Source organism: Drosophila kikkawai, chromosome 2L, assembly GCF_030179895.1.
Source record: "Drosophila kikkawai strain 14028-0561.14 chromosome 2L, DkikHiC1v2, whole genome shotgun sequence".
Lineage (NCBI taxonomy): Eukaryota > Metazoa > Arthropoda > Insecta > Diptera > Drosophilidae > Drosophila > Drosophila kikkawai.
The window spans coordinates 916,340-935,175 of NC_091728.1; the positions used below are offsets into that span (position 1 = coordinate 916,340).

Below are 18,836 nucleotides of genomic sequence, written 5' to 3' on the forward strand. Positions count from 1 at the left end.
TCGGAAAGCTTTTCTGTGCTAGTTTTTTCTAGGTTAACAAAACTGCAAACTGAATTTCACATTTTAAAGAATCAAAATTTTTGCCAATTTTTATTTGACCATTTTCAGACCTCAAAAAATCAAAAAATAAATTTAAAAAAAATTGTTTTGCCTAACATGGCTAGATCGACTGTGCTTTTTGTGCTGATCAAGAATATATATGATTTATAGGGTCGGAAATGACTCCTTCGCTGACTAAAATCATAAAACTCCTCAGGAAGGTCAAAAATATTCACACTCTTTAAACTAATATTTTTATATATTTTAAATGGTAATTTTTTGTATAAAAAATATCATATCTAAGCCAAAAAAGCATCAAATTCAATTCGGAAAGCTTTTCTGTGCTGGTTTTTTCTAGGTTTACAAAACTGCATACTAAATTTCACATTTTATGAAATCAAAATTTTTGCCAATTTTTATTTGACCATTGAACCATTTTAAGACCTCAAAAAATAAAAAAATAAATAAAAAAAATTTTTTTTTGCCTAACATGGCTAGATCGACTCTGCTTTTTGTGCTGATCAAGAATATATATGATTTATAGGGTCGGAAATGACTCCTTCACTTAATAATTTGATAAAACCCCTCAGGAAGGTCTAAAATATTCACACTCTTTAAATTAATATTTTTATATATTTTAAATGGTAATTTTTTGTATAAAAAATATCATATCTAAGCCAAAAAAGCATCAAATTCAATGCGGAAAGCTTTTCTGTGCTAGTTTTTTCTAGGTTAACAAAACTGCATAATAAATTTCACATTTTAAGAAATCAAAATTTTTGCCAATTTTTATTTGACCATTGATCCATTTTCAGACCCCAAAAAATCAAAAAAAAAATTTAAAAAAATTTTTTTTTGCCTAACATGGCTAGATCGACTCTGCTTTTTGTGCTGATCAAGAATATATATGATTTATAGGGTCGGAAATGACTCCTTCACTACGTAAAAACTGAATTTAACCTAATACTTGATTTTAGCACTGCTAAAGAGAAAAAACAAATTTTAAGTGCATTGTAAAAATAAATTATCAAGTTTTATCGTTTTTTTTTTTAAATTTTATTTGATATATTTATTAAAGTTGAAGTTCATATTCTCTAAAATTATATTTTCGATCTTCATTTTACCGAAAAAATCCGATTTTACACTATTTTACAGACGCTTAGTTCCCGAATCTCACACAAAGTTGTGGCGCTAACAATGTACACTTCCTATGGTAAAATATCAGATGTGGGGAGTTTAGATATTTAAAAATAATAGCAGTTATAAATGGAATAGTAAAACCATTCAATTTCCATAGAAGAATTTTTTTTATAGAACGATTTCTATTGTATAAGAAAGAAAAATATTAACGTTAGAGTTAGAAAGAGATATAATAAAAAAATAATAAAGCACTAGAAGTGCTACAGTTTGGTGTGATCGACTAAGAGGTACCCTGTTCTCAAAGCATTAGTAAGAAAGGAACATGGACATGACTATTTCCCCACGTCTAATTATGCTGAGTTAAAAAACAAAGGAAACTTAACTTAAACCGAGGGAAATATTGAAAAAATGAAGGCACATTTTGCTAAGAATATGTTCACCCAAATAAAAACCTTTCCACCCACAACTTAACAGTGTTGCAGCCGTGTTACCAACAGCAACAGGTTCCAGCTACCAACCACTACCTCGCTGCAAGCTTTTTTGGGCTCCGCACTGCACTGTTAGCATTTCGGCCAAGGTAACTGGAGAGTGTAACTGGTGTTTTGGCCGCTCGCTCGTCCGAAAGCTGCTCTGGTCTTTGGGCTTAATGCGATTTTTCAGCCTCTCCAGGCAACTCAATGCGCTCAACGGCGCTCATTGGGGCTTTTTGTAGTCAGTTCGGTTCCGAAGGTGTTCGCTGTTGGACGTGTTCTGTGCTCGTAGTCGCTCGATCGCGGGAAAATAGCGCTAACTTATTGATCTCAGAAGGTGGCTTTGTTGTTGTCACGTATACGTACAGTTGGCCGTTCGAGTGTGTGTTTGTGTGTGTAAGTCTGTGCGAGAGTGTGATCGCTGGCTGTGTGCTGACCGCGCCTTAAAGCGTTGCGACGCTTCTTAAAAAGTTAAAATAAATCTTATTTTGTATTTTTTAAAGAGAGTGTTTTTAATAAATAAAGGAAAATATTATGAAAACAGTGTTTATAAAGTGAGAAATTTAATAAGAAAATACAGAGAGTGAAGAGGCAAAGCTTTGGGCCAACTAAAAAGTGAGGTTGTGTTGGTGCTTTGGCCAAAAAAAAAAAAGTATTACCAAACACACCAATACCTGTAACAGCGCAAAAGTGGAGTGTACACAAAGAAAACATACAAGAAGCCGAGAGAATTACGGCTTCAATTAAGGCTTAAAAGGAGACAGGATTCTTGTTAAAAATTATAGTGCTAAAAAATAAGTGATTTTTTATATAAAATCTGTAGGGAGGTTATGAGTGTTGTGACCGTTAAATTTGAGCTGAAGAGAAGGCTAACAGAGTAGTGAGATTTGGGTTAAAAGAGTTTGGATTCTTGGTCAAAAAGCAAAGGCAACTTTAAAGAATCAATTATAAATAAATAAAATCTATCCTTTTTCTGAAGTAATATTTAAGCATTTTTAAATTAAACCAAGTAAGCAGACTTGCAAATAATATATTTTATTTACCTTTCCCTGGCGGTCTTGCCAAGCCGATTGAAACCGGTTTAATGGCGTTTATTTCTTATGCGTTCTTAGTCAACATCAAAGACTGAATCCTAGCAATTACTTAATATGAGAAGAATACAAGAAAAAATATAAGAAAATTAAAAAATGAAAAGTAAATACTATAAATAATAATAAAGAATTTCATTATTTGATGTCTTAAAAAACAAAAATAGCCTCTAGGGAATTACTATAACTAATTATTTTTCTATCCCCATTTTATGATATAATTTCTGCGCTTTTTCTATAAAATCTTTCACTTGGAACAATCATAAAGCCATGATTTTTTCTTTCTCTCTTAAAAAAAGATTCGGTTCAGCGAAAGACTGAAAAAAACCATCGAAGTATAAAGATTTGGATCCGAAAAAAATTCTGTTAGCTGGCTGCTCTGTTTCTCTCCTCGTTTTGCACGCTTTCTTGGCAACTAATTGCACCATCTATGGATATTTTTTACTCAATTTTTTTTGTTTTGCGTTTTGTTTGTGGCCAATAAACTGCAACTGCAACTGCAACTTTTGAGCCCCGATGCGTTCAGCGAGCCGCAACGTTGAGTTGGTTGCACTTGTTTCCCGCCAAATCCCCCTCTTGCCTAGCGACAGGTTCCTCTCTCGGTAGTTCCTCTGTCAACTTCCGCTCCGCATTACTCATCCGCCGGGGAGCCGCCGATGACGCGTTGCCCCTCCCTCTCTGGTAGGCCGGAAAAAAAAGTGAATTAAAAGAACATTTTCGCCAAAGGAAGTGGGGCATTATCAATCACTTGGCTTTTAGATAAGGGGGAAAGGAAAAACAAAGACAGGCGACGGTGCATTTTCTTGGGGTCTGTAAACCTATATCTATAGCCATATATATTTAAGGAATTGATAAAACAAAAAGCTCCAGAGACTGAGGTCATGCTCAGTACTTTTACACAATATTAGTTTTTAATTTATTAGTTTACTTGATGAAATATAAAAAGGGGGTTTTCGAGTAATAATATTACATTATTAAATGTGACTTCTAGTTCTATATTCAAATTCAATATACAAATAACAAACAAAAAAATACATCAAAAATAATGGATGCAAAACTGGCAGGTCAAGCTAATTAACATTTTTGCGTGTCGAGCATCATCAATGACAGTGTTGAGAGATAGATATATAGAGAGCAATGAGCATTTAGTAGTATTAGTCATTCATGCCGGCAAATGACTAACAAAAACTAGTTAAAATTCTTCGTAAATCAAAGCAAAACAGAACGAAACAAATTGAACAATGATGGGAGCTCTCAAATGACCATAAAATTGGTTAGACAATTGTAATTTTAACAATTTGTAGAGCCAACAGGTTTGATGAACTCTCTTTTTTTTTTTTTTTTTTTTGTTAAAACGGAAACTAAATTAAATTGCTGTAAAATTGACCAAAAACCAGCTGCACAGCGGGGGTATAACCCTTTCACATGAAGAGAAAGCTCAATTAGACCAAGAACTCAGCCTGTGGGAATTGAAACTAAATTTGAAGTCTGACTAAAACTAGTTTAAAATGTATGAATGGGAAAATGGTAATTAAATATAAAAAAAATATATAAAAAACGACTCTAAATTTATTTTTTTAATTAAAGCATACTTGTAAAATATTTTCTAGATAAATTATTTATATATAATATAGCTGGTAATTTTGATATCTTATCTCTAAATTTTCTATATAAGCTATAAGCTTTTCGTAGGTATAGAAACAAAGAAAATGTCTAATGGGCACGTATTCCAAAATAAATCATAATATAATTATTTAGAAAGCTTATATACACCAGAAATAAGCCTATTATCAAAGGCTATATAATTATAATTAACTAAATTTTCTGAATAATAATTCCCTTATTTATGCCTTCAGATTTAGTTTTCTGAAGTAAAAAACCATAGGTTCCTTGGTCATAAAAAACCTCAACATAAAAGATACTTCAGGCTAAGTGCATTTCTTTAATTTATGACAAAACGCGAAATGCCAAAGCACTAACCGAATCGAAAACTAAAAAGTTAATAAACCCATAAAAAGGCAAAAAAAGACAATAAACGTATTGAATGCACTTCAAATGCAGTCACGGCAACCACGAAAACAACATTTCAGCCGGTGACGACGCTGTTCAACGACTTGCATCGCTTGCAGTTGAGTCACACGTCCGAGATACAAGATACAAAGATACAATCCACACACGCACCGTTGTCCCCCCGATAGAACCCGGCTCTCTTGAAGCTACTTTGCATATTCGATACATAATGCTGGCTATCGGGGAAGTTGGGGCTACAGAGAGAGAAATGAACGTATATATTTCAAATATTTTTATTTAAAAAAAGGAAGGGATATATTGCAATACCTTCAATAAATAAATCATAAAAGTATTGATAACTAATGGTTAATAATAATTAAAATTTTTTTAAATATGATTTATTTCCGATCTTCCTAAAGCATCAAAATTTCTCCCCGTGCACATTGGAGGTGGAGAAAAGTTTAAGGTAAAGCCCGTTAAGTCGAAGGTGGAAATGCTTTCTGCTTTCTTCTTTCTTCTTACTACGCACACGTAACCGAAGAAGAAGAGGAGAAAGAAAGTCAAAAGAAAACTGGAGAAAAACACACGAACTTTACTTGCGGTGCGTGCGTCGCTCTCGTAGTATCTCCATCTCTTCAAAGCTCTGCCTCTCTCTCTCTCCCTCTCTCTCTCTCTCTGGCATGAATGAAATGCCTACACATTTACAGTTATTTTACAAAAAGTTTTTGGGGGGGAATTCCAGCAACAACTCCCCAATAATTTACATGTTGTTGTTTCTGTGTGTTTTTTGTGTTTGTTTGCCTCATTTCTTTTGTTGTCGCGTTCGGTGCTCTTGCTGCTATTGTTGTTGGTTGCTTGGCGTCCGCTCTCCCTAGTGGGCAATGCAAGTTACTAAACCCTCCCGAAGTCAGTCACTGCTAACGGTTCTTTGCGTATGGACGTGTTTTTGAAAGATAAATAGGAAAAAAAAATAAAGCTAACTCAACTGCATAGGTATTTGTTTGAGGGTGTGTATGTGTTAGTGTGTTGTGGTTGGAAAGGTGTTTTGGTATGAGTTTTGTTGTTGCTCTTTAGCGGCTTATCACAAAAATTTGTTAACAATGTTGGCAGCACCAACCAAAATTCTCATGTTTCGGTTGGGAAATCTTCAGGGAAAAACGCACAATTGAGCATCAGTTTTTGAGGTCGCCGAAAAACATGAAAATTGGTTAAAAACACCTAAAAAAAGGTGTCTTTTAAACAGGGAAAAATAACAGAAATGGCTTAAATATTACTACAAAAATTAATTTTAAAATATTAATTTATCTAAACAAATATTAAATATAATGTGAACAATTTGAAACACAAAGTTATAGTCATAACTATATGAGAATTATCAGAGAAAAGTGTTGTGAACATAAAAAAAATTAAAATTAGAAAAAATTGTAAAAACTGTAAATAACAATAAGAATTTTTTGTGTTTAAAAATAAAATGCTCCAAAATTAAGTGAATAAAAAAATACAAAACAATGATGTTATAAAATAATTTAAATAATTAACACGACAACATATAAACCTTTTTTTAATAACTGAAATCAAAGCTCCACATCAATTCCCAATAACAAATCTGTTTTTCAATCTCTCCAGCTGTTTAATAATCACGAAAACTGCCATGGCGAATGTGTAATAAAAAAAAGCTATTAGTGAAATAATTAATTTCAACGAAAAGTAAACCAAATTTAACGACAACCGCAAGGATATAAAAAAACGATGCACAAATGAAGCTGCAACGACATAAAACAAACTGCCAACAAAATATAAAAAAAGTAACTCAAGGAAAATCAAGGGAATCAAAACCCCAATGGGCCGCCATATGTTCATGGGGGACCATCCTCCTGTCCCTCATTTTCCTGACACACTTGGCGCAGGCCCAGGAAAATCCAAATCCACCAAAACAAACCGACTTGGAGGTGGAGTTTCTGCCGGATAATGATATCGAGTTCGCTAGTCTCGATGGCGCCACCCAGCTCCTGCCAGCAACGAGGCATTCCGACGTCACGACGGCGCCAACGACTTCCTCTCCCCCGGCCATGACGTCAGCCCTGTCATACACAGAACTGCAAGGTGGAGAAATCCTCAGCGAGCGTATCCTGCGGCTCAGCGAGAGTCCGTACTTGGCCCGCGAGGACTTGGAGGTGTTGCGCGGCGCCAAGCTGACCATCGAGCCTGGTGTCACCATCGAGTTTGCCCCCACAAAGGGGCTGAAAATCAGCGGCGTCCTGCAGGCGGTGGTAAGTTGAGGGAAAATTATGAGGAAATGGGGGAACAAATAAGTGAAAATTCATTATAGGGAAACTCGAGTAGGATTTACTGGGTCGGAAATTTGGTGTTTTATTAGTGCAATCTAAAAGGGTGGCAAGAAAATGCTTTAAGAGGAAATTTAGTAACTAGATGAATTACTTGAAAAATAATCCTAATGGCTTATGTCATTAATTCCATAAATGAATAACATTAAAAGAGAAAAATTAAAATTGAATGGTTTTTAACTAAAATGTATTAATTTTTATTTTATATAAATTTTTGCGCTGTCCACCATATACACCTGTTGTAGGCATTGTTTTTTGGCGAATGATTAAGCGGCACCTGTTGCTATCAGCTACTAAGAGTCCATTATGAGTAACCTCAATGATAGATAAGCCCCATACCAAGGGTTTCGTATGCCGGGGTTCTCTCATTGTTGACTTTTACAGACGCGATAAGATTGCGATTGTCTGATTTACACATCAGGCTTGGTTAAGGGGGAGATATGTATACACAGCAAATAATATACCTCAATTATTTTTATATCGAAATGAAAAGGAAATATATACAGTGAAAATTACGGAAAATTGTTTGTCATTAAATTAAATATAGTATACATAAATAAAAATAAAAAAATAAAAATATAAGAACGAAAAAATATATTATTAAATCCCAATTTCGTCTTGATCGTTGCTACAAAATTTCCCCCAGTGCAATGACAAACCAGAGAAACGCTCCGGATACCAAATGGAGGACAGGGCGTGCTCGTACACAGAGTATAGTGGTAGGTTAGGGCCTCTGGGCATGCGCAATCTTATGACCTGTCTCAAATTGGGTCAGCCAAGTTCAGTTCAGAGACTTCCTTCCAATTATCGGCATCAAAGAGCAATGTTTGCATGTTCCGGACTGTAGTTCTTATGGAGTAAAGTCACTTAATCAGCGGGTTCAAGGGGTCAGCGTGGGTTAATTAGATTTAAGTGAATGTCGGGAGAGCGAATAATTGAAAGGGAAATGTATGATTAAATTAGCTTTTTGTCAAGCGCTTAAGCTTAATTCTTAGCCCTCAATAATTATGTTTTCACACTTTTTTTTGTTGTGTTTTTTATTTTGGGAATATGCAAAATATCTGTGAGTCATGGGTTTTCGTGGGTTAAGAGTTCACCATAGCCAAGAGCGTTAATTAAATAAAAGTGTTTTGTTCTGTTGTCGCTGTGGGCGAAGATCTCTCCTATTTGGGTGGCTGATCTTCGAGGCAAACATAGGTGTTAATTAGTGCCCCAAATTGCCTGGAAATTACTATATAGTATACATTTTTCATGTCGATTTTCATTGGCAAGCGAAGGTTAAAGTGGCGAGAAGAGATCATAATTGAAAACGAAAATAATTGCATGCCGCGTGAGAGAGTCAAAGTGAAAATATGTGTGAATGAAAATGCTGAAGCAAGCAGCAGACATGTCTAATTGAAAATTAAATTATAACTGGGAAATATTTTCACTTTTTATGGTTTGTTATTATTTTTATATCAACATTTTTGATTAAGGGAATTAATGCGAAAATAAAAGTAGAAATGGAATATAAAATGTACATATCTTGTATTAATTTTTAATATTTTTCAGGGCACTCCAACCTCACGTATAGTGCTTAAATCCCAAAGTAACACTGCCAACTATAAACTTGAACTACCGGATGACCAGGAAAAGGGTATACGACTTGTGGATGGACCCACGCCCGTAGAGGGAAGACTGCAGCTTTTCCACAAAGGAGCCTGGCGTTCGGTTTGCTCCAATTCCAGAAAGTAAGTTTAAAAATCATTTTAAATATTATTTTAAAATTCAATAAATATTTTATTCCCAAACAGTTGGACATTACTGGACTATGGCGTGGCCTGCAAGCAGCTGGGCTACCGGGGAGGAAGATTCTGGAACTGGGTGGAAAGAACACCAGGATATTATCCCAGACTCCTCTATGAGCAGCCCAAGTGTCGCGGCGGGGAAAATAATCTCCAGAACTGCGCTTGGACGTCGAGACAAATGGGAGCCGGTGCCTGTGATTATCACAATGATCTGGGAATCCAGTGTCTTCCCGTCCACTCAGAGCCCCTGGGACACTGGCGAGGCATCTACTTTGATAATGCCCCCTCCACCAAGGCCTTGGGAAGAGACAACACCGTCTATGCCGCCCAATCAGAGTCACGTCTAAAATATGTGGACATCATAAGAGCAGGAAATGGTGCTGGCTTTAGTGCCAAGTCAGCAGTCGAAGTCCAGGGATTACCTCCCCAGATGGAGCACGTGGTGATCAGTCATTCGGCCTACACGGGCTTCAATAGCACCCTGCCCTGGGCTGGATTCCAGCTCCAGAATGTCACGGTGATGAAGAGCAATGGCATTGGGGTCTTTGTGAACTCCAGTCAGGGCTTAGTGCAGTTGGATGGATGCTCCATTGTGGACAATGCCGGTGATGGCATCAAGTATGTGGGCCATGATCTTAGGGGAACGGAGAGAAAGGATCGTGCCAGTATCTATGACTTTTGCACCCTGCCCACGACATCGGGACAAACCTATCCCATCTCCCTATCCTTCACCCAAAAATACTATTCCGGATCGGCCAAGGAGTGTGGCAAGTACTTCTTCACGAGACCCGGCTATCTGCTGACCCTGCACTTTGAGCACTTCTTCCTCATGCAAAACGAAACGGTCAGCGTGGAGGTCTACGATGGAGCCTCCACCAACGACCGTTTGTTGTTTGAATGGAAGGCCCGGAACTTTACAAGACCCCAGAGTGTTACCTCAACCCGGGACAAAATGTTCGTGAGGATCAGAGCAGACGCCAGGCAAGAGTTGAACGGTTACTTCCGCATTACATCGGGAGACTCGGTGGCCTATGATCTCAGAGTGGCCCAGTCCACCGTAGAGGATAATGGTGGTCGTGGTGTGGCTATAGACAACATTCGATCCAAGCTGCATGTCCACGGGAGCTCGGTGTCCGGTAATGGTCACGTGGCCGGCGTGCATGTGACCAGTGGCGCTGGAGATGTAAACATAACGAGCTCCAACATCAGCTTCAATAATGGCGCTGGTGTTAACATTACCTATTACGGAGGAAATCGTAACATCTCCAGGTCTGCGGTGAATGCCAACAAGGGTTACGGCGTGGCCACCTGGCTAAATCACACCACAGACATCAACAGAGTGGAGTATATACCCTTCAACCAGACCAGCGTGGTGGAATACTCGCAAATTGGTGGCAATCTAGAGACTGGCATCTTCCACGGCAACTTCTGTCGTCCCATTTGGGTGAACATCACTGGAAATAACTTCAATGGCAGTCAACAGAATGATGTCTTCATAGAGTCCTGTTACCAGGCCACAGCCAATGGACAGCCCAATATGCAGCTCCAGCTGGGACACAATCAGTTCAAGTACTCGCAAGCAAACTCCATAAACCTAAGTCCTGCCTTGAATCTGGTGGGCAGGATAGAGTACAACATGTTCCGATATGGTTCCTATGGCTGCCTGTTTGTGAACAATGATTACATATATCCGGAGTTCAACTACTTTCCCGTCAAGCTTCTCATACAAAGCAACTATTTCATGCGGAACAGTGGTGTCCATGTGGTTTCCCTGGGTCTATCGCCCTACAGCCGCTCTGAAGTACAGTACATACTCTTCACCCGGAACTTTGTGAGGGGTAACAATATAACCGAAGCCTTTGGCCCTCTCATAGCTGGCTCGGAGGGTAGTGATGGTGCTGGCAGGCTCAATCCTCGCTCTCGAGTGGCTGCTCCCGTTGTTATAGGCTCCAGTAATATCGATGTCTTCCGGAATATCCTTCACAATCTAGACTCCATGTACGAGATCGGGTCACAGCTCACGGATCAGAGCCAGATCATCAATGCCACCTGCAATTGGTTGGGCCACACCGATGAGAGTAAGATATATGCACGACTGTTTCATCGCAACGATCGCTATAATCTGGCCAAGATCAACTATATACCCTACTTGCTGCACAGCTCTAATCCGGGTTCCACTGCCATGATCACCGTTTCCACAGTGGTTCCGCGGTTTTTCCACGAGGGTAGTGATGTCATAGGAGGCGAAGTTGATGGCCAGGACATGGTTCCCGCGGGCACATACACGGTTACCAAGGATATTAACATCAGACCCGGTGGCAAGTTAATTTTATCACCTGGCACCATCCTCAAGTTTGAGCCAAGTGTGGGAATGATGGTTGCGGGCAAACTGGAAGCCCGAGGACGGCGACCGGACGATATACTCTTTACCCTGAAGAGGGAAACCATTATTGGAGAGCACAACGACACAGAGACCATTGATTTGGATAGTGAAACGGAGGCCGTGGATATGGAAACGGAGGTGATACCCGCTGATGGAGTGCCCAGAGTTCCAGTTCGATTGGTTGGCGGTGCCGGTGCTAACGAGGGACGACTGCAGGTGTATCTTAAAGGACGTTGGGGCACCGTCTGTGACTATGGCTGGAACGTGCTGAACGCTGCCTTGGTGTGTCACCAGCTGGGCTATTCACTCAATCCCGATGATTGGCGTTTGCTGCGCTCTCAACTCCCCAATGCCGGCACCTCGGAGGACATTCTGATGGCCAGTGTTCGCTGTACCCTTCAGGATCGTGATGTGACCAAGTGCAGGGCCGAGTACGAGTTCGAGAACACCTGTAGCCACGAGAACGACGTGGGTCTTCGGTGCTATGAAGGTGCCTGGGCTGGAATCCGCTTCAGCATGCTCGCCGAGAGAGCTGATCTCCAGTATGTGACCGTGGAGAAGGCCGGACTCTTTGACTACACCACAAATGCCTTTAAGCCCGCCGTTCAAATGGATCATGCCCGCCACAACCTGGAGAACGTGAGGGTGGTGAACAACCTACAAGACGGTCTGGGCATTGTCTACTCCGATCTCTATGCAGGCAAGTCGGTGAACAACATCAAGAACTCGGAGTTCTCTGGCAATCGAGGCAGTGGCATTAGCTTGAAACAACTCGACTTCCGGATCTCGGGATCCATCATCAAGGATAACAAGGGCAGTGGCATTACCCATGATGCCGTGATAGCTGCTCTGGATCAAAAGGAAATTGGGGGATGGTTCAACATGGCGAGGGACTTTAATGCCTATGACACCGACTATGATCCCTATGTACTGCCCCACGAGATAAGTAACGTTGATCTGGGAACCTTTGAGCACAAGTACATCAGAACTGAAGAGCTTCTCGGAGAGAATATCAACCGAAAAATAGTGGTTCAGTGCCCTGCTGGCTATGTCATAGGCATACAGCTCCTGAATCCCATTCACAATCTCTCGTCGGAGAGCATAAGCATCCTGAATGCCCGTACAGAGAATATTAGGAGTGATCTCTGGCAAGTGAAGAGGGATTTGAATGTCTTTCCGGTCACCAGCAGTAGCTATGGCATTATTATTTACTATGAAAGTGGCTTGCACGCTCTTGGTGGAGCTGTTCTGATGCTTAGTACAGTCACCGCGCCTGTTCAAAACATCCGAAATCGCATTGTCAGCGGTCCGGTGCCTACTCTAACAATTCGATCAACGAAAATTCAGAAAAATCTGAGAGGTATTACGGGCATCTACTACAATCGCTATATAGGCGATAATGGGGAGTATTACCTGCGAAAAGCCAACGAATCGATCAAGTTAATCAACTCCGAATTGAGCTTTAACGAACGAGAAGCTATTTTGATAAGATCACCTTTCTGGGATGTCATCTCTAGCAATATTTCCGAGGTTACCCTTCATGTGAATAGTTCCCTGATCTCGCAGAATGGTTTTGGCATACGACAAATGTCCAAGGATCTGCGATCGTCTAATAATTTGTTCCATTATGTGATCCAGGATACGACTGTCGAGCAGAACACCCATGGAGGTTTTCAGGTAGGAAAATATACATTTATTTAAAGCAGAAATAATATTTAAATTATGTTCTTTATTATTTTTAGGTCTCTCTTCCTTATGTCTGGCAATACAACGAAAACTTCACCCACTCTATTTATTTCGGCAACAGCACTTGGCAACGAAATCGTGACTTCCGCATCTCCGTCCATGGACACTACACGGTCTTCAATATAACCTCGAATGTTTTCCGTGAAAACAATTGTCCGGGAGCTCTGATCCTACTCGATGGCATGGAGAAGCGTCTGCGCTTCGACAACAATCGCTTTGAATCGAATAATGCCAAGTTTGTGCTGCTCTTCAAGGCGGATTCCCTTAGTGAGATCATAGGACAAGTACCAGCGAGCATCGAATACAATAGTTTCAAGGGAAATAATATTGTGACCATGACAGCAAACTATCGAAATCAGTATATGAAAGCTGCCCGAAGGATTAGAAAACAGCATAAGATACCCACCGCTGTCATCCGTTTAGATGGCGTCCAGAACGTTCGGCTATATCGCAATCTTATATCGGAAAATGAAATGGACTATAATCTGGTCGCCGGCGTGAGATCAGCCCGCTTGAATAACTACTTTGAGGCGAGAGAGAATTGGTGGGGTACTAAGGATACTGCCTTAATAGAGGCCAAGATCTTTGACTTTGACAATTGGAACGATCATGCCGATGTCATCTATCAGCCCTTCCTCATCGAGGACAGCTACGATGCCAGTGTCTCCGTGGTAGTGCCTTTTAATCAGGACCAGGAAGTAGATCTAACGACATATAGAGGTGGCCGAGTGTACAAGGATTTGATTTTAAAGAAACAGAACACCCCGTACTACATATCCTCTGATATCACAGTAATGCCTGGAAAAACCTTGACCATAAACCACGGAGTTACCATGGAATTTGAGCCCAATGTGGGTATCCTAGTCTTGGGTAATCTCGTGGCCATTGGCTACAAAGAATCTCCCATTGTGATGAGACCCTTTAGGAATGCCACCCGGGAGGCACTGACTGATAGCCAGCCCCAGAAGCGCGCTCTGGAGGATATGAGTGCTCCTTTGACCGAATTCGATGCCATCAGACTATGTACCAGTGCCAATAATTGCTCTGGCGATGCCGATGGCTTGTTTGGCCTGAACGAGGGCTTTTTGGAGTACTTTAACCACACCACTCTTCAGTGGGTGCCCATCTGTGACAGTCGATTCACGGAGAGAAATGCCCAGGTGGTGTGCCGAGAAATGGGCTACGATCCTCTAAATGTCTACTACGGTCATGATCGCCGGATCGAGTTCCACACGAATTCTTTGACCCGGATTTGGTCCTGGGTTCAACCCCTGGAATGTCGCGGTGACGAGGAGCGAATGGAGGATTGTGCCGAGCGCTTGAATGGTCAGCTGTATGGACATCGCCACGAGTGCCGGTGGGATGATGTCTTCGTTTTTGTCAGCTGCAACAGTGTTGCCGACGATGAGGTTTACTGGGGTGGAATTCGTTTTGCCAACTCAAAGTTCGAGGAGATCCAGTATGAACACAGAATGCACAACACAAGATCCCATGCCAGGCTACCGTTGAGGGAAAGCCAATTGGAGTTTGTCCAGATCGAGCAAGCGGGAATCCTGCATAATCACAAGGCGGCTGCCATACAGGCCATCCACAAGAACCCCTCCATAACCTCGGTGAGCATCGAGAACTCGGCCAACCACGGCATAAACCTAATAGCTCCCAGTGGAAAGCTCAACTTGAATCACTTGAACATTAACAAGACCCTGGGCACTGGCATCAGCATTGTGTCCCTCACCGGCGAAGGTCGCGATAGTGATGAATCTAGTTTTTCTCCTTTAAAGAAATTAGATTTACCCTACAAGCTCTTCTCTTTGGTGGACATGTGCGACCCACAGAAGGTCCTGACCATCGAAGAACGCATGATAATCTACTACAAATACGATAATAATCCCGTAAATTGTGTCAAGATCTTTACCTCGGCTTTCCGAGCCAAACCCATTGGGTTCCGATTGCTGCAATCGAATCTTTTCAATCACTCAAAGCTTTATGGAAGAACGGATTTTATTAAGCTATACGATGGCGACATATATAATGTAACAGCTACGTATTTGGGTAAAATTGAATCGGATACGGACAACCAGAGATCATTCTTCAAGACCAAGGGTCCAACAATGAGTCTGCAGTTGGTGGCCAGTGGTGCTCCCGAAACGCATGGATTTATAGCCGAGGTGGTCACGGTGCCCATTTCTACCTTAGGACAATGTAAGTATTATAGTAGTTACTGTCTTTATATAGATAATTTGTTAAAAGTACTTCAACTAGAATTTAAATGTATATTTTGTTTATAATAAATTTGTATACAAAATTATGTTCCCCCAGACCGCGATGCCCTCCACAACATCACAGACACACACATCTCAGGTGCCATGAAGGGAGCCGTAACGTACTCCTCCGCGGGCGAGGTCACGCCCACTCTAACTCTAATAGGAAATCGAATAGAAAGAAACTGTAGGCAATTGTATGGAAATTTCTCAACCTGTGCTTCTGCCTTGAACTTGGATGTGCAAAACATGAACTCTTTGTATTTTATGGTAAATGATAACATTCTTTAAATTTTTCAATTAACTTTAATGAATTACGATTACAGAACAACCTGATAATGGAAAATCAAGGAGGTCTCCGCATTCGAGCCGATTCCCGTGGCTCGGCCACCTCCTTAAGAGGCTTTGTTCATCACAATCTCTTTATGAGGAATCGCAATCGTCCGGCCTTGTATGTGGAAGGACGACAATCGTCGCCATACCAGGAAGTGGAACTATATCGGAATTACTTTGCCCAAAATATGGCCGGCTATGAGGATGTGATACGATTGTGCCAAGTGGTATCCAATTTCAGCTATAACTATGTTCACAGCAATGTGGGAGGAAGAATAATGGAGGTTTCAGGCTTTGAAAAGGTGCGATTGCAGATCTATCAGACCACGGCCCACAATGGTTTCTATAGGTAATATCTTAACTTCTTTTAATTTATATATTTGATTATTAATATATATTTATTATTTTAGAAACTTTGCTACCAATTGGATGACACGGGCCACTATTGTTGCAGGAACAGCGGGTCAACAATATGTGGATAATATTTTTGAGAACTATGAAAACGATTATGAGCTGCTGACAGTCAATAATTCTATGTAAATATTTTTATTTTAAGAAAAAAAAAACACAATTCTTGAAATATTTTGTTGTGAACTTTTGTTTACCTCTTAATTTTATCTTTAATCTTTAAGTTTTTGAGTTTTTAAATTCCTTCTAGACCTAAGCTCTTTCTTTTAATCCTTTTCTAATCTCTAAATTCTTTTTCTCTATTTTCTCCTCCTTTTGCCTGTGTAGTTTGAGTTTTGACTATGAAAACAGGTAAGATAAATCGGTTTAAACTAAAGCACTTAAGACTTTTATTAATTTTCAATTCATTTTCCCTTAGGACCTTTGAAACATGGAGCTCTAAGATCGATGCTCGTCACAATTATTGGAGCTATAATAATACCATTTCGGTGCAGTCTCGTATAAGAGATAAATCTGGTAAGCTTTTTCTGGTGAAATTAAATATTTTCAGCTATATAATAATTAATTCCTTGACCTACAGATGATCCCATGCTCCTGGAGGTGCTGGCCGTACCCTTCCAAATGAACAATGAAACCATACTCGATGGCAAGTGTCCACCAGGCTGGGCTTTGGTCCACGACACCTGCTTCATTTATGTGGGAGCCCCGATGACATTCCACGAGGCCCGAGACTTTTGTCGTTCAGAGAACTCCACCATGCCATTTATACGCACGGATAAGACGACGCTTTGGAGGTACTTGCAGTCTCAGATGAGGCACCTCAAGTATCCCGAGAAGGTTTGGATTCAGGACTACAATCACATTGAGAGGTGCACGAATTTTGTGTTTGGTGAAATCGAAATTGAGGATTGCAACAAGGAGAGGGGTTTCATTTGTGAAATGGATCCGAGGGTAAGTTGATCACAATTGAATATTTTGATAGCAGTATTAAAATCAATATCATAGATATTCAATAATTAAACGAAATTCACTAATTTTCAGGTCATAATTGATCCGCTTTCATGGCGTGCCGACATCTTTGCCATCAGTATTATCTCTGCCTTCGTCCTTGCCGTTATTTTATTGATCCTGGTGGCCTTCTGCTGGTTTGCCAAGTCCAAGCATCGCCATGTCCAGCGACTTCAGCGTAGGAATAGCATACGGCAGAGTTTACGCAGCTTGAACAGCATCGATCCGCAGGGCTCCCTACGACGAAGACCCAATTATGTATGATTTGCTTTTGATTTTCGTTCATCTTAATTTCTTTTTATTTTTAATTTCCCTAATTCTTTTTTGTATCATATTATTATTTCCTTGGTTAATCCAGAACATGTCCAGCAACGGAACCCTTTCCAAGAGCCAGGATTACAAGCAAATGGTGGCCAATGGCTCCATTGATTCCATGGACAAAAGTGTGCTTAGCTCCGAGGCGGGCAGCTTCGAGGGCTACGAACAGAAGCCCCACTACAATGAGTATGTGAACCAGAATGCTTTGAGACCTGCTCAGCAGGAGCACAAGGTGGCCACCATTTCCAAGGCTACAGGTCATCGAGCTCGCGCTGCTGCCGCCGCCGCTGCGGCCCTAGAGCCCGATGCCTTTGAGCTGAGTTATCGGAATGAGGGTTTCCGGGATAATTCCACCTACGGCGGCGGCACCAGAGCCAACTCTGTGAGCACCAGTGTGGCCGAGGACACCCCCATCATACATCACACGGATCAGGAGGGCGATGAGGGTGGCTCCGATTATTACGGAAATGCCAGTACGTTGCCCCTAAGAACAGAAATTGGAGGAGGCAGCAGCTCTCAGGGAGGTGGCCGTCGTGGTCAGCCCGGCTTGGCCTTCCTCAGCGAACTCAAGCAGAACCTGCCAGAATATCAGAGGAGCTCCCATAGCAGCTTTATGCCGCAACGGAGTAGCGGCGAGTCTTTGCCCTTTGACCAAAAGTTGGATCAATTCAACTACTCTACCGAGTCCTCCCTGTACCGACCGGCTCCGGCGGTTCCTCCTAGTTCCCAGAATGTGACGCCAGCGGACATGCGACGTCCAGACTCTTATTACACGGCCGTCAGGAGCAGCAAGGCTCCCGCCTCCCACTACAGGACACCGAGGCCACTGGCCCAGCCGCCGGCAGCTCCTCCTCCCACTCAGACGCACTCGTCGTCGTCCTCGTCTCGTCCCAAAACAGTATACCAAACGGCATCGGGGGAGTCCTCGCCGACCATAACGTCTCCACTATCCAATCCCTATCATCGCTCTAAGTCGGAGGCGCTCCTGGAAACAGATTTCGATGGGGATGGCGGGACAAGTGGTCTGCAGCCGCTGCAAACCAATGGACGTAGTCACAGTCAGCCTCTGGAGACGGCCATGTGATGATGAATAGTCCCCCCAATTTCATACTCTAATTTAAACTCATTTCACACCTTCAAAATGCCGAAATTATAAAATTTCCAAGCTCCTACAACTGCTTCGTAGCTTTTAGTTTATTTTGTGTTAACAAAAAAAAATAATTTTTAAAATCGAGATTACGATTGTGAGAGAGACAAAGAGAGACGAATACGCCCGCCCGTTGTTTATTTTTTTATTTGTGGTAAACTTAGATCATTCCATCCATTAGCCATTAAGTCTTAAGCTTAAATATTGCCTTAACGAACGCAAAAAACGAACTAGGCCTAAGATGTTGTATATATAATAAAAAACAATGTGTAAGAAAAATTGTGACAAAAAAAATAAATTAAACATAAAAAAAAAATCCTTTCTTCTGACATCCTCTCGATCGCTTTCCCTGT

General features: G+C 41.0%; 1 protein-coding gene across 4 annotated transcripts; it reads left to right on the plus strand.

Annotated features, from left to right (window-relative positions):
• Nucleotides 1–1,904: 1,904 nt before the first annotated feature.
• Nucleotides 1,905–18,784, plus strand: bark (protein bark beetle). Of its 4 annotated transcripts, none has more exons than XM_017166325.2 (13): nucleotides 1,905–1,986; nucleotides 6,374–7,017; nucleotides 8,644–8,822; nucleotides 8,886–12,939; nucleotides 13,005–15,210; nucleotides 15,328–15,539; nucleotides 15,596–15,951; nucleotides 16,013–16,138; nucleotides 16,338–16,361; nucleotides 16,429–16,526; nucleotides 16,591–16,961; nucleotides 17,052–17,276; nucleotides 17,377–18,784. In XM_017166325.2, exons 2-13 carry the CDS (start codon nucleotides 6,505–6,507, stop codon nucleotides 18,418–18,420), a joined length of 9,408 nt encoding a protein of 3,135 aa, XP_017021814.1. In that variant the 5' UTR covers nucleotides 1,905–1,986; nucleotides 6,374–6,504; the 3' UTR covers nucleotides 18,421–18,784. The 4 variants fall into 4 exon arrangements, with proteins under 4 accessions (XP_017021814.1, XP_017021811.1, XP_017021813.1 ...); XM_017166322.2 differs by having other exon boundaries at nucleotides 1,911–2,045; XM_017166324.3 differs by lacking the exon at nucleotides 1,905–1,986 and adding an exon at nucleotides 5,669–5,740.
• The last annotated feature ends 52 nt before the right edge of the window (nucleotides 18,785–18,836 follow it).